This window comes from Microcebus murinus, chromosome 11 (genome assembly GCF_040939455.1).
Source record: "Microcebus murinus isolate Inina chromosome 11, M.murinus_Inina_mat1.0, whole genome shotgun sequence".
NCBI classification, from domain to species: domain Eukaryota; kingdom Metazoa; phylum Chordata; class Mammalia; order Primates; family Cheirogaleidae; genus Microcebus; species Microcebus murinus.
Genome location: NC_134114.1, coordinates 29,822,563 through 29,850,512, shown reverse-complemented (window position 1 = coordinate 29,850,512; position 27,950 = coordinate 29,822,563). Strand labels below are relative to the sequence as shown.

At 36.7% G+C, this 27,950-nt stretch overlaps 1 protein-coding gene and 1 long non-coding RNA gene across 6 annotated transcripts in view; one reads left to right on the top strand and one right to left on the bottom strand.

Moving 5' to 3' along the window:
• LOC109731308 (uncharacterized) overlaps positions 1-20,959 on the bottom strand; it is a 106,651-nt gene extending 85,692 nt beyond the window's left edge. Inside the window, exon 1 of the long non-coding RNA XR_012921674.1 lies at positions 20,874-20,959. This is a non-coding gene — a long non-coding RNA (uncharacterized LOC109731308). The remainder of the gene's footprint in view (positions 1-20,873) is intronic.
• FYB1 (FYN binding protein 1) overlaps positions 7,091-27,950 on the top strand; it is a 147,388-nt gene continuing 126,528 nt past the window's right edge. For 3 of the 5 annotated variants that reach the window (XM_076007982.1, XM_076007981.1, XM_076007985.1), the window contains exon 1: positions 9,582-9,688. In XM_076007982.1, the coding sequence (XP_075864097.1) occupies positions 9,686-9,688 (3 nt within the window). In that variant the 5' untranslated portion in view covers positions 9,582-9,685. Of the gene's footprint in view, positions 7,257-9,581; positions 9,689-27,950 lie in introns of those variants that run through there. The other 2 variants (XM_076007984.1, XM_076007983.1) reach the window with 2 other exon arrangements.

Genomic DNA, 27,950 nt, shown 5'->3' with positions numbered 1-27,950 from the left:
GATAATATTCCATCATATATAAATACCACACCAACTTCTCCATCATCTTGAGTTCTCTGGCAGGAGACCCATCCCTGCTTCAACACATGGGAAGCATAGTGAGTGCCTGAAGAGAGAAATATTTGTGAGGACAGCCAGAGACAAATAAGGGAGCTAGGATTTCCATCTCTGACCTAGGAAACTATGCTCTGTAACTCTGCCAAAGGAGATGCCAAATCAAAGATGCCAAATCAGAAGCACCATGCTGTAGGAGGTATGTTTCACAGATCCCCTGGGCACAAACACCTACGCAGCCTTTCCACACTGCTGAGATATCCTTTTTGGGACCTCCTCCATTCAGGGCAGGCAGAACTCTTACCTGTTGTTAGAGCCTAGATGAACCCGGACTTAAGGTGTCATCTAGTGCTGAAAAGAAAGCAATGGTGTAGCAAGAAAAGCAATTAAAAATTCAACTGGTAAATTATGAAAAACTCTCTAAGCAAACGTATCTAATAAAAACCAAAACAATCTTGCTAGACTTGGGAAATTCGAAAAGAAAAACAAATCCTTTTTAGGTGCAAGTGTTGCAGCTAAAGAAATGATAAAGGAAATTTTTCAACCAGAAAGGAAAAAAAAAAACACTAACATACAAAAAGAAAACATTTGAAAGTATAAAACAGATAAAATTAAGTACAAAAACAACCCCAGAATACTCTGATACTGTCATTGTGGTGTCAGTGCACTCATAACTCTAGTACAAAGCCTAAAATGCAAATCTACAAAAGCAATAATAACTACCAAAACCTCTTAAGAGATAAGCAATATAAAAATATGTAAATTGAGGAAGGGTGGAGGCTTTTTTTTAGTTCTTCTTTTCCTTCTTTGTTTCTACTTCTTTTTGTGACATAAAATAAGTTCTCCTCTCTTTAAAATAACTTTCTTTTATCTATAAGATGTTTTTTGTAAGCCTTTTGATAGCCATAATGCAAAAACCTATAATAGATACACTAAAAACAAAAAGCAATCAATTAAAATGTACTACCAGAGAAAATTACTTAATCACAAACCAAGACAGAGAGGAAAAAAAGAAAGGAAGAGGAGTTATAAAACAACCAGAAAACAAGTAACAAAATGGCAGTAGTAAGTCCTTACTTATCAATTATCACACCAGACGCAAATTGACTCAATTATCAATTAAAAGATATTGAGTGGCTGAATGAATAAGAAAATAAGATCCAACTACATGCTCTCTCAAGAAACCAATCCCTATATAAAAACACATAGAGGCTGAAAGTGAAGGAATGAAAAAAATATTCCATGTTAGTAGAAACCAAAAAAAGAGAAGTAGCTATACTTATACCAGATAAAATAGACTACAAATAAAAGACTGTAAAAAGAGACAAAGAAGGCCACTATATAATAAAATGATGTATTAAGCAAGAGGATATAATAGTTATAAATATTTATGTACATAATACTGGAGCATCCAATTATATAAAACAAATATTAGTAGATCTAAAGGGAAAGGTAGATTTCAATGCAATAACAGTAGTGGACTTCAAAACCCCACTCTGAGTAATTGACAGATCAACCAGATAGAAAATCAACAAAGAAACATCAGAGTTAAAATATACACCTGACCAAATAGGCCAAACTGACATTTGCAAAATGTTTCAACCAGCTGCTATAGAATACACATTCTTTTCATCAGCATATAGAACATTCTCCAAAATTAACCATATTTTAGGCTACAAAACAAATCTCAATGATCATTTCAATAGATGCTGAAAAAGTATTTCATAACAGTCAAAATCACTTTAAGATAAAAATTCTCAATACACTGGGTATAGAAGAAACATACCTCAAAATAATAAAGGACATATATGACAAACCCACAGCTAACACCATACTGAACAGGTAAAAATTGAAAGCCTTTTCTCTAAGATCTGGCACAATACGAGGATGCCCACTTTTACCACTTTTATTCAACATAATACTGGAAGTCCTAGCTAGAGCAATTAGGCAAGAAAAAGAAATAAAGGGCAACCAAACTGGAAAGGAAGAAGTCAAATTAACCTTGTCCCCAAATAATGTGATCTTATATTTAAAAAAAACCCAGAAGACTCCATGCAGAAAACTGTTAGAACTGATAAACAAATTCAGTAAAATTGCAGGATACAAAATCAACATACAAAATCAGTAACATATATATATGCCAACAGGAAACAATCTGAAAAAGAAATCAAAAAGGCAATCCCCTTTACAATATCTGCAAAGATCAATTTAACTAAAGATGTGAAAGATATACAGAAGGAAAATTATATAACACTGATGAAAGAAATTGAAGAGGATGCCAAAAATAGGAAAGATGTTTCATGCTCATGGATTGGAATTAATATTGTTAAGATGACAATATTACCCAAAGCAATTTACAGGTTCAATGTAATCCCTATCAAAATACTAATGGCATTCTTCACAGAAATAGAAAAAACAATCCTAAAATTTGTATGGAACCACAAATGACCCCAAATATCCAAAGTGATACTGAGCAAATAGAACAAAGCTGGAGGCATCACCATTACCTGACTTCAAATTGTACTATTAAACTACAGTAAAAAAATCAGCATGGGACTGGCATAAAAACAGATACATAGACAAATGGAATAGCGTAGCGCAGCCAGATATAAATCCCCACATTTACAGCCAACTCATTTTTGACACAGGCACTGAGAACATACGATGGGAAAAGGACAGTCTCTTTAATAAATATTCCTGGTTAAACTAGATAATAATATGCAGAAGAATAAAACTAGACTCCTATCTCTCCATATACAAAAGTCAAATCAAGACAGATTAAAGATGTAAATTGAAGACTTGAATCTACAAAACTACTAGACGAAAATGGGAAAATAGTCCAGGACATTGGTCTGGGCAAAGTTTTTTTGTATAAGAAAACACAAGCACAGGCAACAAAAACAAAAATAGACAAATGGGATTATATCAAGCTAAAGAGCTTCTGCACAGCAAAGGAAACAATCAACAAAGTGAAGAGACAATCTACAGAATGGGAGAAAATGTTTTGCAAACTGTCCATCTGATAAGGAATTAGTAACCAGAACTTATAAGGAGCTCTAACAACTCAATACCAAAAAATCAAATAATCTAACTGAAAAAAATGGACAGAGAATCTGAATAGACATTTCTCAAATGGCCAACATACAAATGGCCAACAAATATATGAAAAAATGATCAACATAACTAATCATCAGAGAAATGCAAATCAAAACCACAATAAGATGTCATCTCACCCCAGTTAAAATGGCTTTTATCAAAAATATAGAAAATAACAGATGCTGGTGAGGTTGTGGAGAAAGGGGAACCCTTGTACACTAATGGTAGGAGTGTAAATTAGTACAGCCACTATGACAAAAGCATGGAGTTTCCTCAAAAAAAACTAAAAATAGAACTACCATATTATCCAGAAATTCTACTACATGGTATTTACCTAAAGGAAAGGATATCAGTAAAACAAAGAGATATCTGCACTCCTATGTTTGTTATAGCGCAATTCACAATAGCCAAAATTTGGAATCCACCTAAATATCCATCAGTGGATGAGTGGATAAAGAAAACATGGTATATATACCATGGAATATTATTCATCCATAAAAAATAATGAAATCATGTCATTTGCAGCAACATTGATGGAACTGGAAGTCATTATGTTAAGTGCAATAAACCAGGCACAGAAAGATGAATACTGCATGTTCTCACTCATCTGTGGGAGCAAAAAAATTGGATTTCATAAAGATAGAGAATAGACTGGTGTAGGTTAGTAGACTTGGAAAGGTAGGGGACAGAGGAGGATGAAGAGGTTGGTTAGTGAGTAGAAATATATACTTAGATGGAAGAAATAAGATGCGGTGTTCAATAGATCAGTAGGGTGACTGTAGTTAACATTAATCAATTGTACATTTCAAAATAGCTAGAAGAGAATAATTAAAATGTTCCTAGCATAGAGAAAAGATAAATATTTAAGGTAATGATTTGATTATATGAATGTATCAAATGATCATATATATCCTCAAAATATGTACATCTTTATATACCAATTTCTTTAAATTTTTTAATTAAAAAAATAAAGTAAGAATCCAACTTCATTCTTGTGCTTGTAGATATCCAGTTTATCCAGCCTAATTTATTGATTAGTGATTTTTTAAGCCATGTGCTAGTTTCAAGTCAATAATCCTACAAGGGACAAGAAATAGGTCAGAATGGCATTGAATCATTTGACAAATTATGTTCTAATAAATTTGTTTTCATAGCCACATTACAGGTACTCCTAGTTTTCCTAGTACCATTATTAAATAGTAGCATTAAGCTCTAAAATGCAGTATAGAATTAAAAATAGAAACATTTCTCTTCTGACCATAACAAAGATTGTTACTAGGTTACATCTAGGCATGAATAATTTTGTATTAGGTTAGATTTTTTTTTTTTTTTTTTTGAGGCAGAGTCTCACTCTGTTGCCCCGGCTAGAGTGCCATGGCATCAGCCTAGCTCACAGCAACCTCAAACTCCTGGGCTCAAGAGATCCTTCTGCCTTAGCCTCTCAAGTAGCTGGAACTACAGGCATGTGCCACCATACCTGGCTAATTTTTTCTATATATTTTTAGTTGGCCAGTTAATTTCTTTCTATTTTTAGTAGAGATGGGGTCTCACTCTTGCTCAGGCTGGTCTCAAACTCCTGAGCTCAAACGATCTACCCGCCTCAGCCGCCCAGAGTGCTAGGATTACAGGCGTGAGCCACTGCGCCAGGCCCCAGGTCAGATAATTTTGTATTTAAGTAGGCTTCCTGGGTAATTAATTCTAAATTGAGAAAATAATGTAAAAAAAAAAAAAAGACTAAATTTGAGTAACTTTTCAAATGGAGAGAATAGTATGGTTCTAAGATTCAACAAAGAAAGGAAGGAAGGGGGGGAGAGAGAGACACTCAAGGAAAAAGAGTAAAATCTAGAGATGTTTTTATTTTATTTTATTTTATTTCAGTGTATAGAGATGTTTTTAAATTGACTATTTTTCATATATTTGAAATTATATTCTAAAAGTACAAAAAACATGAGGCTTAATGAATATCCTGTACTAAAATGGAAATATTCTATTTTAAAATTAAACAGCCAACACACTAGGAAAATGAATACATTTACACCTGCAGTTAACTGACAGTGGGAAATGGAAAGAAATGGTGGAGTGACCATTTTTGCCTTTGTTATCTTCTCTGGTTCTGTTAAATTCCAAGACACATCTGTTTACCTTCCAAGTTTTCTTGCCTAACCTTCCTGCTGGGAAAGAAACTGGAAATGAAAAAAGGAAGGAAGGAAGAGAGAGTAAAAAAGAGACAGGAAGGAAGAAAGGATAGAAAGATACACTTTTTATGTGGAACTTTCTCTTTCTTTTATTCATCAAACGCAAATTATCATTAACAAAATGGCAAGAGCAGTAACCGACTCCATGAGGGTGTATGTCAGTTGAATCTTGTCTTGGAGATCCAGTAAAGCAAAAGGATCATGACTTGGCTTCTGCTTCTGAGAATATGCAAGGATTGAAGAGGTGAGAAGCAATGAGAAGAAAAGAGCAGAACCTGACAGATCAGCAGAGCCTCATGAGTTCCCAAAGACCCAAGGAGAGGACAAGATACAAATAATGGGCAGTGGATTAATAAAATGTGGTATAATGTATACTATGGAGCTCTACTCAGCCACAAAAAAATAATAGTGATCTAGCACCTCTTGTATTCTCCTGGATAGAGCTGGAATCCATTCTACTAAGTGAAGTATCACAAGATTGGAAAAATAAGCACCATATGTACTCACCATCAAATTGGTATTAACTGATCAACACTTAAGTGCACATTTAGCAGTAACATTCATAGGATGTTGGGCAGGTGGGAGGGGGGAGGAAGGGAGGAATATATTCACACCTAATGGGTGTGGTGTGCACTGTCTGGGGGATGGACACACTTGAAACTATGAGTTGGGTGGGGCAAGGGCAATACATGTAACCCAAACATTTGTACCCTGTAATATGCTGAAATAAAAAATTATTTTTAAAAAAGACACAAATAATGGCCAAAATAACAAAAGAAAATAAGCAAAGTAATATGTAACTTAGAATACTTATATAAGCTTTGTTCTTTGTATCTTTGCTCTCCCATTTAACTGGTTTGATAAAAGACTTAAGTAAAGTCTAGATTATGTTTCCATTGTCCTATCTCATCAGTTTTGTGGAGCGTAGTAAACATTTGCCTGGGCTTGGGTTCAAATTGTAAGCAATTGTTCCCTGTCCTGCTTGAGTTTAAATACAATTTACTCATCCTATTGAAATGTAGTGTGAACTCTCCTTCTATCCAAAAGTGAATTAATTTTTCACTGGTCGATTAATAAGTTATTTCTTACAGACCACTGATGTTCTGAAAGAGTTAAGGCCTTTCATCAAAAGTAGAAAGTACAGGGGTGAAAAAGTTCATTTTGTTTTTAAAACAAAAAGTGAAAGAGAAATAACCCAAATCAAGGAAGTGCCCATTTCCTCCAGTACAACCTTCTTAAGCAGGCCTGTTCTTATGCTGCTTTCTTCCTGCAACTTCCTATTTGGCAATTCCATATCTAGCCAAGCAGGAAGACTAGAATTTCCTTAAATTTCTATGACTACACTTTGTGCGTTTGAGTTGTTCTTTGCTGCCACAGATCAAATGCATGTTGATAAAACGAGACAAGTTTACAAAATAACAAGGTTTTAACTGACCTGGTTTATAGTCTGAAAACTTGAGGGGGACACTTAACATTTCTGTGCTTCAATTTCATCAACAAAGAGCAGCAGAGTAGTGGCCATATCCTAGTGCTTGGCAGTAGTTTAGCCAAGGGTTCTCTTACAGTTTCCCTCAGTTGATGGGCTTTAAAGGGAGGCTGTACACATGCAGAATTAGTGTACAAACCATACATTACTTTCATCAGATTCTGAAAGGAACTCAAGACCAAAGGAAAATGGGGGTTAAAAAAAATAAAAGCTGATCTCGGATCTTAGGGTGAGAAAAGGAAGTATGAAAATTCTTACTGGAGGAGTTCCAAATCTAGCTGGGGAGCCAAACCTAATGCACCCAATACAATTAGAGAACCATAAAAGGCAAACATATTAAAAGACCTTAATTTTGAAGTATAGCCTGCAGGAATCCAGATAAAGAAGATCAGTGGCCTAGCAGCAGAGAAGGCTTCCTGGAGGAGGTGAGTCTCAACATTCCTCTCTTCTCCTATCTCAGGGATCCTATCCAGGCATGTCTGTGTTGGCCAAGTAGATGACTATTTGTTTCTTCCTTAAATGGTTAGTTATTCGGGTTATAAAGATGAAATTGTGAAAGAGTTTGTAACTATTTCTAGCCTTCTATGCTAACAATTTTAACCACTCTCCTTTTAAAGCCTAATAGATAAAACACTGACAACGCTTTTTGGTAATGATCATTAGTGTTACTCAAACTTTATTAGTGCTCTCTCCTTTACATCCTTGAAAATTGACTTTACAAAATGAAGTTGGTTTTCCTTAGCCACCCAATGCCTCTAGACCTCACCGTCTCCACCCAGCCACCACCTTCAGTGAATACAGGAAGGGCAGACTTATTGCACTATTGCCGGAACAAAACTATTTTCTAGAATGCAAACTTATAAAAAGAAAATGTATGCCAAAGTATTTAAGAGTTATTACCACTTTTGCATTCTCTGAGCAGGAATAATTGCAGTACCCATACTGCGAAAACATAGCTTTATCTTTTTTAGATGGTATCACTTTATTGTCTGTCATCTTTGTGGCATTTCCTATTTCACCTTCCTGTTCAGGTATGTACTAAGGATTGACTTCACTGGAAATACACTTAGATATTTGATATTTTAAATGTATATATTTTTAAGTAAAGTGTTTATGTTTCAAAAACTAAATATAAAACCATACTGGTGTTTTGTTAAAGTTGGGAGCTTCAGTCTTCAACATTTTTTCTTAGCCAAAATACTTTTTGTAAATATATGTGTTTGAGAGACTGCTGAATTTATTTCAACAACTAAAATTTACCTTAATATGCATTTAGAAATAAGCACAAATTGAAATGGAATACCCATGAATGAACTGAAACTCAAAGTTCTCTTAATCAGAGAACTACGTTGTTAACTGAATAATTATTAGATTTCTGTTTAATCATGTAATTTTTGTCCAACTTACTGCCTCAAAGAAAATTATAGAATGACCAAGAATAAGCAATTATTATATAATACATGATAAAAATATGTTGATAAAGTTAGTAGTAAACAGTATCAGAGTGTCAGGATTGTTTCTGCCTACAAGACTGGCCCTGATGATCTGTTCACCATCTTTCTGGTATGAGTCACCTGCTTCTCCTATTAGGGCACAGGCTCTCAAATGTGCATGCACCTTACAATCACCTGGAGAGCTTTAAAATATACTGATGCCTGGTTTTCAACCCCAGACATTTTGATATAATATTCTAGTATGAAGCTTGGGAACTAGATTTTTAAAAGCTTCCCAGGTAATTTTAATGGCAGCCAGGGTGAGAACCACTGCTTTAGACCCTAAGCTGTACCTGCACTGTGACAATGTTTGTTCCAACAGAAAGTAAATAAGAGGCTTTCTAGTGAAGGTAAGATTGTCTCCATTGCAAAGCCTTCTTCTGGCAAATGTGTAATATCTAAAAGTATGCCCACTTCCCATACCTCTATCTTGCACTGATCTTCCTCCTCCATTTATTCATTACATATCTATTATGTGCCAGATGCTGTACAATTTCAGATTCCTGATGAGCCTCCTAGGTTCTGACCATGCCTCAAACACCTCTTTGATGATTGGGAAGTCTGACTTGGAATCAAACACCATGCCCTTAACCCAAGCCTATCTAGTTCACCAGTGTAAGAGACTGAGGCATCCGATGCTAGCAATCACCCCCACACTAACACACACATGAACTTAGATTTACCTGTGTGTTATTTTTTGGCAAAATGAATGACATTGTATGATGATTTCATGAATATTTTCCCCATTTACATATTGGCAATATGGATATAAATACATTTAGAGTTGTTGATTAAAACTATCATGATCCTTTTGTTCTTTTTAAGATAATAGTTATGTTTTCATACAAGTGCCATATACTTGAGATAGAAAACCTTAAAAACTCAGGAAAGTACAAAAAAAGAATTATTTGTAATAATACCTCCACCTAAGTCAACCACTATTAACATTTCTGTGTGTGTCCTTTTATAGACAGATAGATGGTAGATAGATACACATACATATATGTGTCCAAAAATACAGATTTTATATAAAACAAGTTAATAATCTACACAGACTTTAATATCCTGGCACTTTTTAAAAACTTGTATGTCAACCTTTCAGACTTCAAAACTTCACCTATACCTGTTCTCATATTATTAAAATGTAATAGCAAGATAAACCTGGCCAGTTATACAAATGATCGGAGGGCTAAGATAACATGCAAATACAGCCTTATGCGTATCAATGTGTGAAAGCCGGACAGACCACACAGTTCAGAAAAGGAAGTACACGCTGCAAAGCTAACTTGCACATTCATTGCCCAAGTCATAGCATCCTCGGGGTCACTGTGTGCCAGGCGTATCAACTCTTTTCAATAAAAATGGTAAGTAATAGATTTTATGACTCTTCTTGGTCTCCTGACAAACACACTAATCTTCTCTACATAGAGCAGAGAGGAGCTGGGGGTGCTTGCCGGGTTCTTAAAGCCTTTGGAATTGTGCTTGTCCCATGGTGAACATGAAGCTGCTGAGTCTTTATTCTGCCAGTTGAGAGACTGTGGCTTCAGGAGTTCCCTTTTCTGATTCTAGCCTTCAAAATAGAGGAAGAGCTATGTCTTACAGGAAAAAAAGGGGGGGGGGAGTTGTATTCTTTGCCATTGTCTCTTAAGATAGCTGGGTGCCAGAAACAGTAATATAGTCGAGTTTCCTGCTATGAGAACTCTGGATCCCAGAAGAGGACTCTGGTGGCACATGTTGGAAAACATCACTGCTGCTGATTTTATAAAAGGAGTTCTTCTGTTTGAAAAAAGCATTTCATTATTTTAATTATCAGAACCAAACAGTCCAAATATTAGGGACAGGTTGTGTTCCCAAAATTAATTCGAAGTCATTATTTGGAACACACAATAGCGAGTGGGTTCCCACCGCTAGTTTAATGGATAATGGAGCTGAACTACAACATTAACATTCTGCATCACAGTTTCCCATTATTTCTCTGTAAAAATATAAAATTGGCTCTTTTAATATAAAAATATAAAATTTTTATATAAAAAGCCAATTCTATACTTTTATATGGACACATATGTGTATGTGTATCTATCTACCATCTATTTGTCTATAAAAGGACATACACAAAAATGTTAATAGTGGTTGACTTAGGTGGAGGTATTATTACAAATAATTCTTTTTTTGTACTTTCCTGAGTTTTTAAGGGTTTCTAACTCAAGTATATGGCACTTGTATGAAAACATAACTATTATCTTAAAAAGAACAAAAGGATCATGAAAGGCTCTCAAAATATATGTGGCATTCTTATGCTCCCTGAGTCTAGAAGAGAGCCAATTTTCTATTCCACCATCTTTACCCCCCACTCCCTAACCCCCAGAAGACTGGAAATTCCTTATCCCTTCTCTTGTTATGGAAAGGATGAGTACCTTGAGTCAGTCTCAGTAAGAAGAGAGGGACTGAGACAATGACTCTGATACTTGTTCAACTGGGGGTAGGAGTGCACGGCAGACATAGGAATAGGGAGGGCAAAGGGATTACATATGTGTCCATGTGCAGTGTGTCCTCTGGAAGCTCCGTGAGCCCGATGGGGAAAGCATAGAAGTGAGAGAGTGTAATCTTGTCATGGGGAGAGGGAAAGGGAAAAGAGATGGCATCTCAGTCGAGTCACAGAGCTTTGGGAATGGAAGCACATGGTGGTAGAGGAAATGGTAGCACATGACCCCTCTGTGGCCACACCTGGAAAAAGCAGTCATCTGTCCAGGTGGGACTTATTAATCCCTCTAGTGTTTCCAAACTAGGTCTTCAGGTCCAGGATTCTTAGAAAACTGCTTAACCCCAATTAGTGGCATCCTCTTAAAAAGCAAACAAGGGCACTGTGGTTTGCTAAAAGCTATTTGGATTGCCTTAGGAGAAACAAGACGATAGCAGAAAAAAACAAAATTTTAACTGAATAGCATGTATTTGGTATAATATATGAGTAATGTTTTTCTTAAAAGATTACTGTTTTTTATTATAAAAGTAACACATATTATTCAAAAAACTTCTTAGAAATATAGATATGCAGAAAAAATAAACATTTTCTATAATCCTATCATCTAAAAGACAATCATTGTTAAGTTAGTACAGATCCTCCCAAAATGTCATCAGTTTAAATGCATATTTTATAAATATAACTTTAATAAGTGTTATTATACTTTGTGAACCATTTCCTCTTCTTTTTATTTAAAATATCTTTACTAATATCCTAGTTACACTATCATTTTTAAAGATAAATCATTTTTAATGACTGTACAGTATTCTGTAATTTGTACTAATCAGTTCCATAGTATATTTCAGTTGTTTCTGTTTTCTTTTTCTTTCTTTATTGTAATATGGATGAGACTGCCACAAACATCTTTTATATACATTGTTTATTTTTTATTGACAGACTACTACCAAAATAGCTAGCTGAAAAAATACATATATTTAAAACTTCTAACACAAGTTCCACAAATTACAACATTGTTACTATATGGTGGCATAGTGAAGTTACCAGCGCAATTACAGTATATACATGCCTATTTTTGTGTATACATGCCTATCTCTGTAGCATGTCATGGTTATACTTTAAAAGGAAGTCTTTTTCCTTTAATTTTTCTCTCCCCGGCATTGCCACTTACATTCTACAGCAGGTGGCATATGGGAGGAAGGAAAACACTCTGCTTCTTCTCCTGAAAAGACATTATGTAGAGTCAAAAGGCCATATTCCTGTTTTTTTATGCATTAGCCTTGCTTACTAGTTGTGTCTTTGCACAAGTCACTTAAGCTCTGTTTCCTCATCCAATGATGACGATGGTGACGATAGTAACTATCCCACCGGATTGTTGTGGAGAGGAATATCACAATTACAAAGCTCCTGTTAACAGTACAGGCACATGCCAGACACTGGATGAACATTGGTTTCCTCTATTCCAGCCCCAGATGAACAGTTTCTTAAGGAGGCATAGAAACACACAGCGAACACAGGGAGAGAATGACACTGGCAATTAACATTGGTGAGCCCTGAAATAACACTATCTCATCAAGTACCCATAACAATCCCTACAGAGAGTTACTGCTATCCTCCCTAGTTTCTAACTAAGTAAACTGAGTCTTGAAGAGGGTAAGTAACTTTCTTGCAGCCACACAGCCACTGAACTTCGGGACTAGAATTTAAGCATAATTCTTTCCGCTCTGAGAGCCTGGTATTTTCTACATTTTGTTGTATCCCAGAAAAAGTAGGTACATAGGAAGACAACCGGGTAGTCAAAGAAAAGGCCATGGCTGGGCTCTAGGGGAGTGAAGGGTCCTTCCTCAGACTGGTGACCATCCCTGGTAGATTTGGGAATCAGCTGTGTTGCTGTTTCTGCTGCAGTCACTACAAATTTTCCTATATTTTCAGAATTCTCGCTTCACTGCAATGTTGCAGAGGCCATTGGCGTAGGAGACTGAAGGGGTTCCTGCCTTTATTGCTCTTCACCCCAGGGTTCAGAAAAGGGGAGTTAAATGTTTAAATACCTCTGCTCCCCTCCCCCCAAACTCATCTGCTGTGTTAACACCACAACTAATCCCCTCCTCCTTCAGGCTGAACTGTCCAGGAAAGGAGAAATCCAAAAAACTGGGAATGTCATTCCCCTAGTTATCAAGAAATTCACTTTTTACTGCCCTCTCCCCATAGCTTATTGGTTGGGGTACTGTGGACATTTATGGGAATGAAAGACAAAGGCGCTTGGTATTTTATGAAGACAAACACATCAGATATGTGTTAGATACACAGTGCTGGGCACATCTTGCAACCTAGAGAGGAGCACCAGGCCCCAAGTTCAGCTTCCCCATGTCTTCCTGCAGGATATTAACCCAGTCTCCTCAGCTCTCTCTCAAGCAGCTCACTAAAAGTACAGAGTTGGCTTAGTTGTGCCCTGATGTTTTTCCTTTATAATAAGATTCTAGATTTTAGATTTTAGAAGTGGGAGAATAGGCAATAGGATTCTACTTTATCTACCCCTGTGGAAACTGACTGAATATGTGACCTCACAGTTCTTAAATGGAAATAATAGATTGATACCTGTTAATGTGATAGGTATTTTTAGATAATTTTCTGGAAAAATGGGGAAGCAGATGTTCTATTAATAACAATGCACAAATTTTTTTGTATCTTTAGTATTAGAAGAAAAATCTCCTATGCATAAATCTTAGAAAGTTTTAAGAAATGAAGGAAAAATTATGTTTTGAGGTGTTTGTTTGTTTTGCTCCTTTCATCTGGTTTTCAATAATACATGTAAACGTCTGGCAGAAGAAATGTGCTCAAATTGTGCTGTCACTCATTTGTTCAACAAAGGTTTTTTGAGCTCCTCCTACAGGTCTCATGGGAATGTAGGATGAAGGCTGCATGGGGGTTCTGGCTTCCCAGGGCTTACAAACTTTAGTGTGCCTCAGAATCACCTGGAGGGTCAAGGATGGGGCATGAAAAGTTGCATTTCTAGTAAGTTCCCGGGTGACATTGATGTTGCTGGTCCAGAGCACATGCTTAGAGAACCACTGTTTCCTGGAAGTGATAGATCAAAAACATCAAAGTAAATAAACAAGTAAAATACCTTGTAGTGATCCCTGAAAGATGTAAATAAGGAGCTTTCTGTCCTTTTCCAATCCCACAGCATAGAAACACCTGCTGCAAGTGACATCTAGACTTCCCAGCCAGGAGTTTATACTTTTATTCGTGTGTATCCATGAAATAACACATATAGAACCATTTTGCCCAGTTTCAGTTTTTGTTATGATTTCTGCACTTTTCCTTCTTTCACTGTACATTGGTATGTTTTCAAGACATATCCATTTGGACATATGCAGTTCAATACATTAAATTGCTGGGTAATTCTGTCACAATTTATTAATCTATTCGCTAACATTTGATTTGTTGCCATTGCTTTTAATTTCGAACAGTGCTAGGATAAACATAGAGGGTATGAGAACCTTAAAGTTTATTGAATGTTAGCAAATTGTTCTCTAAAGTCATTTTAGTCATTTACCTCCCACCAGCCTTGTATGAGAGTTACCATTTCTCTACATCATCCCTAAAACTTGATATTTTCAAATTCATTGATAGAATTTTGACAATTTTTATATGCAAAACTGTACTTCATTGTTGTTTTAATTTTTATTTTCCTGATTATAACTGAGATGGAACAGGTTTTCATAAGTTTATTGAGCATTCCAGTAGCCTCTTCTTTCAATTATCTCCTCATGTGCCTTTTCCATTTTTTATGGATTATCTTTTCATGTTGATTTACAGGAAAGCTTATATATTCTGGGCATCAATCCTGTGCCAGTTACATTCACTGCAAATTTTATTCTCCCAATCTATGGCTTTTTTTTCTCTTTTTACTTTACTTTTGGTGTTTCTTTTTATACAGAAGTTTTACATCTTAATACTGTCAAATTTTAAAATAAGTCTTTTATAGTTTCTGCTTTTGATGTTATTTTAAAGAAGTTATTCTCTACCCCCAAATAGTAAAGCTATTTTCCTAATTTTTCCTTGAAATGTTTTAGAGTTGATTTTCATGTTTAGATCTTTAACATCAGGATTTTATTTATACTTGTGATGTAAGGCAGGCATCTAGTATTTTCCCATATGGACAACCACTTGTTGAAATACTATTTATTTTACTCTGTTCTTTTCCTCATCACTTTCTATGTATCCTCTGTCATATGTCCACTTCCCATCCATTCAGGACTCTGGTTTTAGGCTCCCAACTCTGTTACACTGATAAATATATTTCATAAAATTTCATGTTTATCATTGTTTCTTACATTTTACTCTTCTGTTCTGGATTCATATATCTTCGTGTACAAGTACATACAACTCTTGCCTATGTCCAGAAATTTCTAAAATTATTCAATATTTTTATTCTCGTCCTCCAAACACAACAAAGATCTTTCTTAATACTGTATAATTACCCATTGAACACAATCCTCCAAACCTATTTCTCATTCTTAAAACTTCTACTTGAAGGAGATGAAGATCACTTTCACTCACATTTAATTGGCCAAAGTCACACCGTCATGCCTCAGTACAACAAGGTGGAGATACAAGGATGTATAATCCCTGTGCTTTCAGGGTCATGGCAGAGAACAGCACCGATTTGGAAGAATAGCAATATTACCTACTACAGTGTATACAGCATTTGTCTTTGTATGACTGAAAACTTCCTTTAGATTTCACTCCTAAATGATAGGTTAGCTGAGTAAAAATATTTTCAACTGATAGCTGCTTTTCCTCAGCCTTTTACAGATGTACTTGACTGGCTTCTGACTTCTTTTGTTACTAATTCAAATGTGCTTTCAAATCTAATTGTCATTCCCTGTAAGCGAAATTCTTTTAGTCCCTTTACGATGTTTCTTTATGTTCCACAGGTTTACTGTATGCTTCATAATGATGTGAATTTACTTGTATTTCTCCTGTTTTGTACTCGAAGTATCAGTTTAAAGCAGGAGTCTACAAACGTTTTCTCTAAAGAACCAGATAGTAAATATTTTAGGTTTTGCAGGCCATGTGGTTTCTATCACAGCTATTCAGCTGTACCATTGCAATACCACATGAAAGCAGCCTCAGTTGATGCAGAAACAAATGGGTGTGGCTGTATGCCAATAAAACTTTATTTATAAAAACAGGTGGCAGGTGGGATTTGCCCCACTGGCTACAGTTGCCAAGTCCTGGTCTAAAGCCCAATGACTTTAATTCTGTAAAGTTCTCAGCCATTATCTCTTTAAAAACTATTCTTCTACCATTTCCTCCTTCCTAGATTTTTTTTTGTTTAAAGTTTCTATTAGATAAAAGTTAGTCTCAATCTATCCTCCATGATTTTAATTGCTCTTCCCAGTTTTTTATCTCTGTGTCTCTCTGTGATGAATTTTAAACCAGTTTATCAGCTTCCTCTTCCAATTCACTAATTCATTTTTCATTTGGGTTCAGGATGACCAATTTCCCAGTTTGCACTGTGTCCATATCCTGGAAACCTTTCTGTTCTAGACAGGTCAGGACAGTTGCTCACCTTGAGTTCAATGCAGATTTTATCCTGTCTACTGAGTTTTTGTTTCAATGATAAAATTTTTATTTCTAATTTTTTGAATTGTTTGTTTCTCTTTATCATATATTCTTGCCTAATTTCTGCCTTTTTAATTTCAAATATTCTTATATTCTCCTTTGGATATTACTCTATTTTTTATTTTTTGGTGGATACTAAATTCTTAAAGTCATTTTCAGACTGTTCTATTGTTCTGATTTAATTTGAAATAAAGCCATATTTTAATTGTTGATTTTTTTGGTGTGCTATTGCTTTTTAACAGTTTTCTTCCTATGTTTTGGAATTTTGTGTTATAGACAAATTTTGAGAAGGGTTTGTTGACAGCTGGTTAGTTTTCTTTTTCTACCTACCTTCACAGCCCTCTCTCTAGTGCTGTGCTCATTTCTACTATTCCTTCCTGAGGCCTCCAGCCCAGAACCACATCTATATTTCCAGCTGGGTGATCCAGGCCCACAATTATATTGGAAATTTAGCATATTAATTAGTAAGCCAACTGGTATTTTGGCCTAGGTCCTGGCTCTGGGGCTGCCTCTAGTTTAGGGTTTCTCAACCTCAGCACTTGTGTGCACTGTAGGATGTTTGGCAGCATCTCTAGTCTCTACCAACTAGATATAAGTAGCACCTCCCCACCGCCCCTGCCATTGTAACAACCCAAAGCATTTTTAAGTATTATAAAATGACCCTTGGTGCAGGGGTGGGGGGCAAAAATCTTCCCCAGTCAAGAATCACTGGTCTATTCCAATGCAATCTCAGCAGCAGATCATTTAGTCTCCTTTCATAGTGCTGAGGTGGGAAAAGACATGTCACTCACTCTCTGCCCTTGGTTTCCTAGAGTGACCTTAGGTCAGATTTTCAGGTTACACCACAAGAGCTGAACTAACAAATCCTTCCATACTCTGAACCAACGGCTGCCTCTTCATCCTCCAGTCTCACTCACTGCCGTATGGTTCTGTTTTTTTTCTAAAATAGAAAAGTCTATCTTCTTTTTGAGTGTAGCTATCTTTAAAGTCTTCTCATTTCATATCCAATCTGTCACTGACAGGCATTAGGCCAGTGAGAGCCATAAAGCTTTAGTTCACTGATCAGAAGTTGATCCCTCTTCTCCATCCCTTTTCCCTCACTTCCCTTTAACTCCATATCTTTCCTTTCTCTTTTCTATCCTTGATCAGTAGTAAATCAACAAGGTAACGGAAATGCATCAGCATCAGGGGTGATGAAATATTGGGGGAATTAAATCAGTTCCTTCTAGGTCTCTATCACCACCCTTCACCCCTACTCCAACCTGTTAAGACAGTCGTTCTCAAAGTGTGCTCCCCAAACCAGCAGCATCAGCCTCACCTGAGAACTTAAAAGAAATTCCTGGGCTCCACTCAATACCTGCTGAAGAAGAAATTGTGGAGGTGGGGCCCAGCCACCTGTGTAATAACAAGCCCTCCAAGTGGTTCTGACACAGGCTACAGTGTGAGATCCACTGTGCTAAGACTTAGCTAAAGAGGCTTTGGATCAGTGGTTCTCACCCTGGCAGGACATTTAAACTACCTGTTAAATTTTAAAATACACAGCTATTTGAGCCCCACCCCCAAAGATTTTGATCCAGCTGGCCTGGTGGCTCAGGAACTTTTTTTTTTAACTCCCCAAATAATTCAAATATCTAGTCAAAGTTTGCTTTAGTTATTCATTGACTGCTTAGCCCATTTTGATCATCACTAATGCTAGTGTTTCTGGAATTCAAAGAGAAAATCAGTAAACTTTTAGTGAACAAAGTTTAAAATTATTTATTCTAGAGCTGGACTTCCTGGATTTCAATTTCATTTCCATTCATTCTCAGCTATGTGACTTTTGAACAATTTACCCTCTCTGTGCCTCAGTTTCTCCATATGTAAAAGGGATAAATTTTGTACCTACCAAATAAAGCTATTATAAGGATTACATGGGTTTATATGTGAATATCTTCAGAATAATCACACAGTAAAAAATGGCACACAGTAAAAGCTATACAAAATTTTTTCTAAAATATTTTGTAAGTAAAATATGGGAAAATTCTGCAAAACAAACCTAACTCAAAATAAGTGTCTTGGGAATGGGAATTTTAAAAAGTGTTTAAAAATATTTTTTATATTGGGACCTTTTGCTTTATAAGACCCACTTTCCCCCAAAATGCTATATACTTTTTTAAACCATTGATAAAAATTAACTTTTTTCATAAAAATTTTCAGAATTTTACTATATGACTTTTAAAACTAGCTAGTGGAATTGTAAAACCACAGTTCAGAATTATTCTATACTATTCTATACTCAGATTTAGCTACACTATACTACTACTCTATACATTATTCTATACTCAGATTTAGCTACAAAATCTGATTAGCTAACAGTGAATTCAATATTTGTGTAAGTCCTGGCAGAGATTAAAAGATGTGGAATTGAAATAAACATCTGCTGAATTTGATCTATGACAGACATTTTGACCAAAGAATTTGGGTGAAATCTTGCAAAAAACACTTTTGTAGACATTCAGGAGGCTTAATATACATAAATACATTTTGATTTGACAATGTATGGACATATTCCAAAAGAACTGCTTGTAATTTCATTACAACTTTGAAAGATAAGTAGTTAAGTTTACTTTATCACAAGAGGACATTCACCCGAGAGACACTAATTTTATCACATGTACCCACAACTGCATGAGACAGCATTTCAGGGCTGGGTGGAGTTTTTTTCAATTGCAGAGCATAGCTACCCACCACAATAGGGCTGAGACACACACTGCTCAAGTTAGTCACCTAAGAGGCAGGGGAGTGGGAGGTGGGGAGTTTCAAAACTACCTGTTAACTGTCAAGCAAACAAAGAAGAAAGTCTGCTAGGGTGGAATTGTAACTTCTAATTTCTAAGCAAATTCCACCTGTAGCTACTGAGCATGGCTCGTGCAGATGGTTTTGATTCTCACATGTAAATGTTAGCCAACCTGAGCAAGTATTATTGAATTTGATAAGCAAGACAAGGAAAGAGGGAGGGACTTGCCAGAAAGTAGCCAGAATAACCATGTTGTGATGGTGATGGTTAATTAGGCATGAAAAACCATATATAATATTCCATACACCTTGATTCTTCTACACCTCTATTTTTCTCACTTTTCTATCCATCCACATCGTAAGTCCTTCTATTTAATTTATAAGCCACACACACCAAAAAAAAAAAAAAAAAGTGGGCTGCTAGCACATTCTTGGGATATGATGTTAGACCTACCTCTTGATCAGTAAGAAAACTGGTTTCTCTTTTCTTTGAGCTCATCACAGACAAGTATTCAATCCAGATGTGGGGAAATAATGCTTTCTTGGGCAGGTAAATTGGAAAAACTAGAAACACACCACATCTTTGCATTTGTAATATCTTATCAATGTTACTATTTCCATTGTTAAGACCTATATTTAACAGAATGGCTATAATTACTGTATCAGTAAATACTTGTAAATAAAGATTACAGTGCATTGTGTTAGTTTTTCTAACAAATGTGTGCCTTTGAGTGCCCTGGACCCCTAGGCAGTGGAGACAAAAGGAGAGATGCTCCTTACAAAAGGACTCCTTGGAGCTAGCAGGCTGAGTGTGGAAGCCTTGTTTGGACAGTAAATTCTCCCTTTTCTCAAGTTCTCTGGGTAGCTCCCCTTCTCCTTGTTGCCTCCCACACACTGAGGCTGGGTCAGTCTCCACTATCAGACCTATTCATTTATCTTACATAAGCCCACCTTACCTGCTCAGTTTCTGAAAACATTGGAATTGGTGGGCCCAGGTCAGATAGTTTCCCTTTCTGGCTTTAATATTCTATGAGTGAAATAAGGTATATAGTTCTGGATACATAGAAAGAGTCGGGGAAAGGTTTGGTGAACTTTGTCCTCTGGGTAGGCACCGGATTTGGGACATGTTTGGATTGGAAGTAGTGTCTAGGGACAGAAAATAAGATCAGACTGAAATGCATAACAACCTGCTGGGAGGTTCTGGACTAGTCTTAAATACGTGTGTGTGGAAAAAATTCCGAGTGGTTAAAATCTGGTATCAAATAGGATATTGATGTCTGCATCTTACTTTGAAATGCATTCCCCACAAAGTGAATGAATAAATGGATAGATGTGATAAACTAAAAGCAAATACAGGCGGTTCCCAGGTTACAGACGAGATATGTTCCTGAGAATATCTTTAGGCCAGATTTGCATGTAACTTGGATCCCTGATGAACGGCACACATACGGTAATGATAATAATACTACAACGGCTCACATGTGGTAATAATAATACAGTGTAATACTGTAGTAATAATAATACTCCTATACTGTAATAAGTTACAGAAACTATTATGTTCTTCCTTTTAATTCAAATAAACAGAACATAAAAACAAACTCACACAAAAAAGTTGAGATAGGAGATAGGAGAAATTTCAAAGGCGAATATTAAAGGTTGACACTCACCTAATGTGGCATCGATGTCTTGCTCACTGGAAGGGGCATTTTTGAGGCTCAGGCTAACACTTCGTCACAAGGTGATGGAGATGGTGCAGGTGCTGGGAGATCAGGATTTGATTCTGTTGCTGGAGGAGGGGAGCTTACCACTGGAGCCAGTGCCTTATGAAAGGTTCCTACGGTTGTTTGCACGGCCTTTTTCTTTTTTTACCTCATAAATGGCTCTGTGGCAGCTAACGTTCTCACTCACTGCACGGCAAACATTGTAAACCGCTCAAGGTTAGGCTCTTGCTCCTCAAGCTTAGCAAATCCTGCTTCTACCAGACGAAAGGCTTCAGCTAATGCTTTTGTCGTAAACCTTCTTGGCTCTGCGTCTTCCTCACGTTCTTCTGTTTCCCTGAGCCGCTTCCCTACCTCTGAGGCCGGCGCTGCGAGAAGATGCTGCGCGGACGCGCCGCGCAGTCATGCAGGTTCGTCTACGTGCGCGGAAGAAATTAGTTCCCAAAATATTAGTTTAATTGTTTAATTACAAATTATCCTTATGGGACGCCTCAGGAGCCCATTTGTATGTACAAAAACGCCATGAGTCGGATCATCTGTACCCCAGAGACTGCCTATATAGCAAGATGCCAACAGTTGTACAATCTAGATGGAGGTATGTCAATGTTCTTTTTCAATTTCAACTTTTGTATGTGCTTGACATTTTTTTATAGTAAAGTGTGGGGGCAAGTTTGAATGTCAAATAGACTGGGCAAATGGAAGTAGGAAGTGTAGTACAATACTCTATTTTCTATATTCTTAACCAGTGCATTTATACAGCCCGCTTTATCCACTAAATGAAATGCCAGCAATAAATCTTTTCCCCTTGGATATAAATAGCCTTCTCCTCTTAGAAAAATGAGATGCATGTGATGATAAATTTCTCCAAAAATACGGGAAGATGTAGAGGAAGTAAGAATCCCACTGTCTGATGAAAACCACTATTAACAGTTTAGTAAACATTTTTCTAGACGTATCACTACACAACGTATAAGACTTTTCTATATCTGACTCTTATAGCTGTGCTTGCCCTACTTCTCCTCCACTTTCCCCTCTTCCATATCGGGTATGACACTTTCTTTAATGCTTGGCTCCAAGTTTCTTCTTTCATGAAAACTTCCACTTTTCACTATCACCTAATCTAATCCCTCTTGATTTGGCATGTCCTGCCTTCGGCATTTCTCTTGTCAATTCCTTGACATTCTCATCAAGCACCTTTAATATTCAGATCCAGTTTATTCCCAATTATTTTGCATCCCCTGATGCCATCTTACATACCTTGAGCTGCCAATGTATGTCTGCTGTCAGGCTAATAACTTTACAAAAGTCTGATCTGACTAAAGTAAAACCATGCTTCTAACTTAATAAGTAACTACACCAGGGGTCCTCAAACTTTTTAAACAGGGAGCCAGTTCACTGTCCCTCAGACCATTGGAGAGTGCAGGCATTGTGGGCCGGGGACTAGTCAGCTGCTAAACAGGACAGGCAGCAGTGGCCAAAACACCCAGCGGGCTGGATAAATGTCATCGGATACCCAGGTGGCCTGCAGGCCTGTGGTTTGAGGATGCCTAAACTACACAGTTTAAAACAAAATCTTCCCTCTAGATAGAAATGAGGATATCCATGCCAATCCATTTCTGTTAATTTAGGGAAACACTGAGGTCGTATTTGTTACACATGGAATTGTTATTTCAGAAAATATAAGCCATCCTCAGCTCATCCTGTTTCCACTGGGATGTTGTCATTGCCAGGTCCCAAGGGCTCAGAATGAACGATAGGCACAATCTCTGAAGAGCAGGGGAGACTCTGGGGCCCACAGATGGGTGTTGGCAGTGTTTATGCACATTTTTCTTTCATAGGCATAAAACTAGGTTTGGGGTCTCTAAAATGTGAAAAGAAGTATTCTTGCTCATATTTGAGAGGTATCTTTAATACATCTACTTCAAGGAGTTTCCATTAGTTTACCTTCTTGCATTGTAAATTTTATACATGATTTTCTGATTTTATAAACTTATCATGTTTATTCCCATTACAAACTCCTTTCAGGGAATCTCAAAGAATAGATAAATAGACTAGATAATCTGAGCTGTAAAAAGTGTATTTCTCTCTAGGAGTAGAAAAAAGAATTGTTTCTATCTTCCTCCTGCTAAGTATAGCATAATCCTGAGCAATATCAAGGTTTAAATCACTTTTCAAACTTTGTATTTTAGAAAGTAAGGAATATGATAACAGTAACAATAGATAACATTTTATTAAGTGTTTCCTCCATGCCAGACACTGTTATAAGTATTTTTTAAATATCAATTCACTAAATTCTTACAGCAATCCTAGAAGATATACCACTTTTACTCCATCTTGTGAATCTGGAAACCAAGGGAGAGAGTTAAGTACTTATCAACCAAATATGCCTCTATCATTCTATGTGCATGTTACTAGGTTAGTACCAGATTATTAGTTAACCGTGTAATGATACTGTGAGCCCTTCTCTTAAGACATATGCTTTGATCTGTCTTTAAAAAGCTGGGATGAAGTTACACTGATTTTTTTCTTCCTTGCCTGTTCACATCTGTACACAACAGATTGCATGTGTGTACGTGTTATCCAAAATATATTAAAAGAAATTAGGCCGGGCGCGGTGGCTCACGCCTGTAATCCTAGCACTCTGGGAGGCCGAGGCGGGCGGATTGCTCGAGGTCAGGAGTTCAAAACCAGCCTGAGCAAGACCCCGTCTCTACCAAAATATAGAAAGAAATTAATTGAGTAACTAAAAATATATATACAAAAAAAATTAGCCGGGCATGGTGGCGCATGCCTGTAGTCCCAGCTACTAGAGAGGCTGAGGCAGTAGGATCGCTGAGCCCAGGAGATTGAGGTTGCTGTGAGCTAGGCTGATGCCACGGCACTCACTCTAGCCTGGGCAAGAAAGTGAGACTCTGTCTCAAAAAAAAAAAAAAAAAAATATATTAAAAGAAATTTGAAAAGAAACACATCCACAATAGCAATTTCCCTTGTATCATGTGACCATTCAATCTTTAAGTATATACATTTTATGAAATTATCCTAGCATGTTTTCACTTAAGGTTAATCATAAACACTCTTCCATGTTGCTACCCACTGTTCATAATCCTTTTAATGACTATAACACATTCTGTAGTTTTGTTGTTTTTAGATTATCATATATTATGGCTCTCTTTTCAGCCATCTATATTTTATTTTTGTATCATCATACCTGTTACATTGTGATTTTATAATATACTCTAATATTCAATAGGGCTGGTCTCCTTCATCCCTTCCATCATTGCCCCTCTTTTTCACAATTTTTATTGATCTCCTTATCCATGTATTTTTCTGAGTAAGTTTTATGATAATTTTATTTAGTTCTTAAATTATAGCTCTGATTCCAATTATATTTCTCTCTGTGTCAAAAACAATTGACTAGTTTACAATATCTATCTTTCTTTTTTAGTAATGCTCTGTATAGAGTTCAATTTACTTTTCACACTTTGCCCTGCAGGGATTTTTCTGCTTACTCGAGTAGCCTACATATTCTCAGAATGACTTTTCAGGTCAGAGCATGGTCTGGCCAGGGAGTAGAGAGCAGCCTCTACAGAGAATAAAGTCATCCCACAGTAAAACTCTAGTTCCAGTTAAAACCGTTTCCCCTCTGACTAATGAGCTAATTGGTTTCTGGGAATGAAAATTTCTTCATTTATTTTTTGTACTTATTGTCATTGTTGTTATTGTCATTCATTTTAACTTTTCCCTTTCTGTGGTTTATAAAGTATATCAACTTATAAAGTGTTCAGAAATGAATGTTCCTCAGATTTTCATGCTCTAAATTAAGCAATTCCTTCAGGATCAAATACTAGTTCTTATTCTCTCAGGAAACACTCTTGCAAATCACAGGCCTCTTTCTGTCAGTTTTAAAAAAAAAATTTTAAACAACACATCACCCAAGGTTTGCATGAAATACATTCACCTACAAGGCATGTGAAATATTTTCTTCATATAAATCTCTTCAGAGGTTGCTATAAATCATCTGAAATGCTTACATGGAAGTGATGACTAATATTTTGACCATTAAATTGCAAAATGGAACACTCACAAATCACATGATGCTATCTTCGAGCTATTAATATTTAGTTTCTTTATTAAGGTGTCACCAGGATAAAACATTTCTATGTATCAGGAGTGGTTGTTGTGGAAAACTCAAGGGTCCCTAGTCTTAAGAAGTCCACCATTTTTGTTTTCTCCTGAAAACAGAACACTACATCACTTTTAATGGTTTTCTAAACACTTTCCAACACTCGTAGCATAAAGCTCACCCAAGAAGTTTCTAGAGATCACCCCAGAGGTGACAAGACAAGATCTCACCTGCCTTCCCATCCCCTAATAGAGTGATTGCTGGACCATGTAATTTATAAAATGAAATTCAAAGGACCCTCATCTTCTCCCTGCTTTCAAGAAATCCTGCCACTTAACACAAAAGGGAAAAGCAAACAAACAAAAACATGACACTTAATATTTTTAAAAGGAGGTTCCAGACACTTTGGTGGTGATTTTTTGTTTCATTTTGTTTCAGAAAATCTATCCTGGGTAATATTCCAAAAATGTTTCCAAGTTGGCAAAACTGAGAATCTTTTTAGTGGCATTTTGACAGTTTTCCCTTGATTTCTGAAATGCCATTCCACCTTGCTCCTCCTCCCTATGCCTTTGGCAATTCCTTCTTAGTTCCCTTTGACTTACACCTTCCAGTTTGGTAGTACACAAGGCACAGCCTTTGCTTCCTATCACTCTGCCTGCCTCCTCCCAGGCATTCCCTGTCTCTCTAAAGGCTCCAGCTACTAACTAACCCTCTGCAGATAACTCTCATGTCTGGCATCTCAAATGCCACCTGACCCAAAATGAAGTCATCATCTTCCCTTAAATCTGTTCCTCCTCCTATATTCTCTATAACTTGCTGAGTGCAGCTACCATCTTCTATGTCATTTTATATTTCTACATTGCCACTGGCGCCCTGGCATCCAAGTTATAAACATACACACGGCCATATTCAACTCCAACCATATTCAATGGGCTATTTTCAGAATTCAGGCTCTTATCCTTGCTGACTAGACGATTATAGTCTTGCATCTCACACTCTTGAAATTCATCCTCACTCTGCTACTGGAATGGTCTTTCTAGGCACACATCCAGTTATGTAACTTTCTGGCTTCAACCCTTCAGATGGCCCCTGATGGCCTGCCACAGGAGTCAGCAAACTGCGGCCTGTGGGCAAATCCAGCTCATTGTCAGTTTTTACAAATAGAGTGTTCCTGGAACACAGCCACGCTCAGTCATTTAGGTATTGTTGATCTGCCTACATGCTACGACAGCAGAGTTGTGTCGTTTCAGCAAAGACCATGTGGTCCCAGGCCAAAAATATTTCCTAGCTGGTTCTTTACAGAAAAAGTTTGCTGACATCTGGCCTACTGGATAAAGTCAGAACTTCATGATGTGACATAAGGCCTCCATCCCTTGGCCACAGCCTCTATCCCCAGGCTTGGCTCTTGCCACACACACCCCTTGAGCCTTACACTCCTGCAGTGCTTAGCTGTTCGCAGCTTCCCAGCACTGGCCAAAAGAAATGTCTGTGATGATGGAGAGGTCAAGTGTGTCTGCACTGCCCAGTGCCCTAACCACTCGCCACATGTCACTATTGAGCACTTAAAGTGTGGCTAGTGCAGCTGAAGAACTGAATTTTTTATTTTATTTAATTTTAATTATAACATAAATTTAAACTTAAATAGCCACATGTGGCTAGTGCTACCATATTGGACGGTGTTATACTAGACTGTGTCACCAACGGTATCTTTGTTCCTTCTAAGGGGCATATTTAAAATATTTAGAATATCCTATCTATCTGGGAAACAATCCTATTTTAACAGTTAACTTAAGGGTCACTTTTTCTAAAGAGGCTTTTCTAACTCCCAAGCCCTGCCCCTTCCAAAGAACTGGGAATCTTCCTTTTGCACCCTCACTGTGTCTTCATTTTACCAAGAAAACTCTTTTTTTAACTCTGAACTGTCTCATCCAACAAGAATGGCAATTCCTAAAAGCAGATCTTTGTCCAGTTTATCTCTGCTTTATTAGATGCTACTAATCCAGTGCCTGGTTTATATCAGAAGCTTCATTAATATTAGTTATTGATCAACTAGATTAATTAATGTCACATTCAATCTTACTTTTGTCATGAAAGTCCTTTTCCTTTATTTATAGTTCTTTGACAAATGAGTCTGTTGGGGAGTGCTTCCGCCTCATTCCCCACCCATTCAGAGAGTAGGGACCCCTTAAATCGTAATAACTTTCCTTTTGTTACACTTGAGCAATCAAAGAGACTTGCTTTGATTTTTTTTTTCTAAACTGCTAGACCAAATTTACAAGACCTCAAAAGAGAGAAAACAGGTTCTCTGAAAAAAAAAAAAAAAAAACAGGAAAGTAAACCCAAAGCTAACAAAAGGAATTATTGCCCACAGATCAAACTTTCAAATATTTATAAGTACAGACTTTTCTAACAGCACAGCATGCTTAACACTAGGTGCTTAACAAATGCTAAGATTAACCCTGGGTATATTTACTTCACCATGTAGCATGTTCAAAAATGGTGAAATGTCACAGTTTACATATAAATACAAATGCCTATAAATATACTTAGGGTAAGAAATGTCCAATATAAATGATATTTTATAGAAGTTACTTTTCCATTCCTTTGTTTAGGGAGATTTTTCTTTTTAAATCATAGTCTTTACCATTTAGGGTGCTAACCTGGAGACATGAGCACAGCTTATTCAAGTGTGTCAAAACTATGAATTTTTATTCTTTTCATGTCTAACTAACAATATTTGAATAGAGCTTATGGTAAATAGAATATTGGACTGTATCTGAAAATATAAACTCAAAATTTTGTCATGTGTTAAATTATGTAGGGATGACTGTTTTGTATATACTCTGTATATTATGATTGAAAATACAATCAGTTGTGCAGAACAAAATAAAGATATACACAGT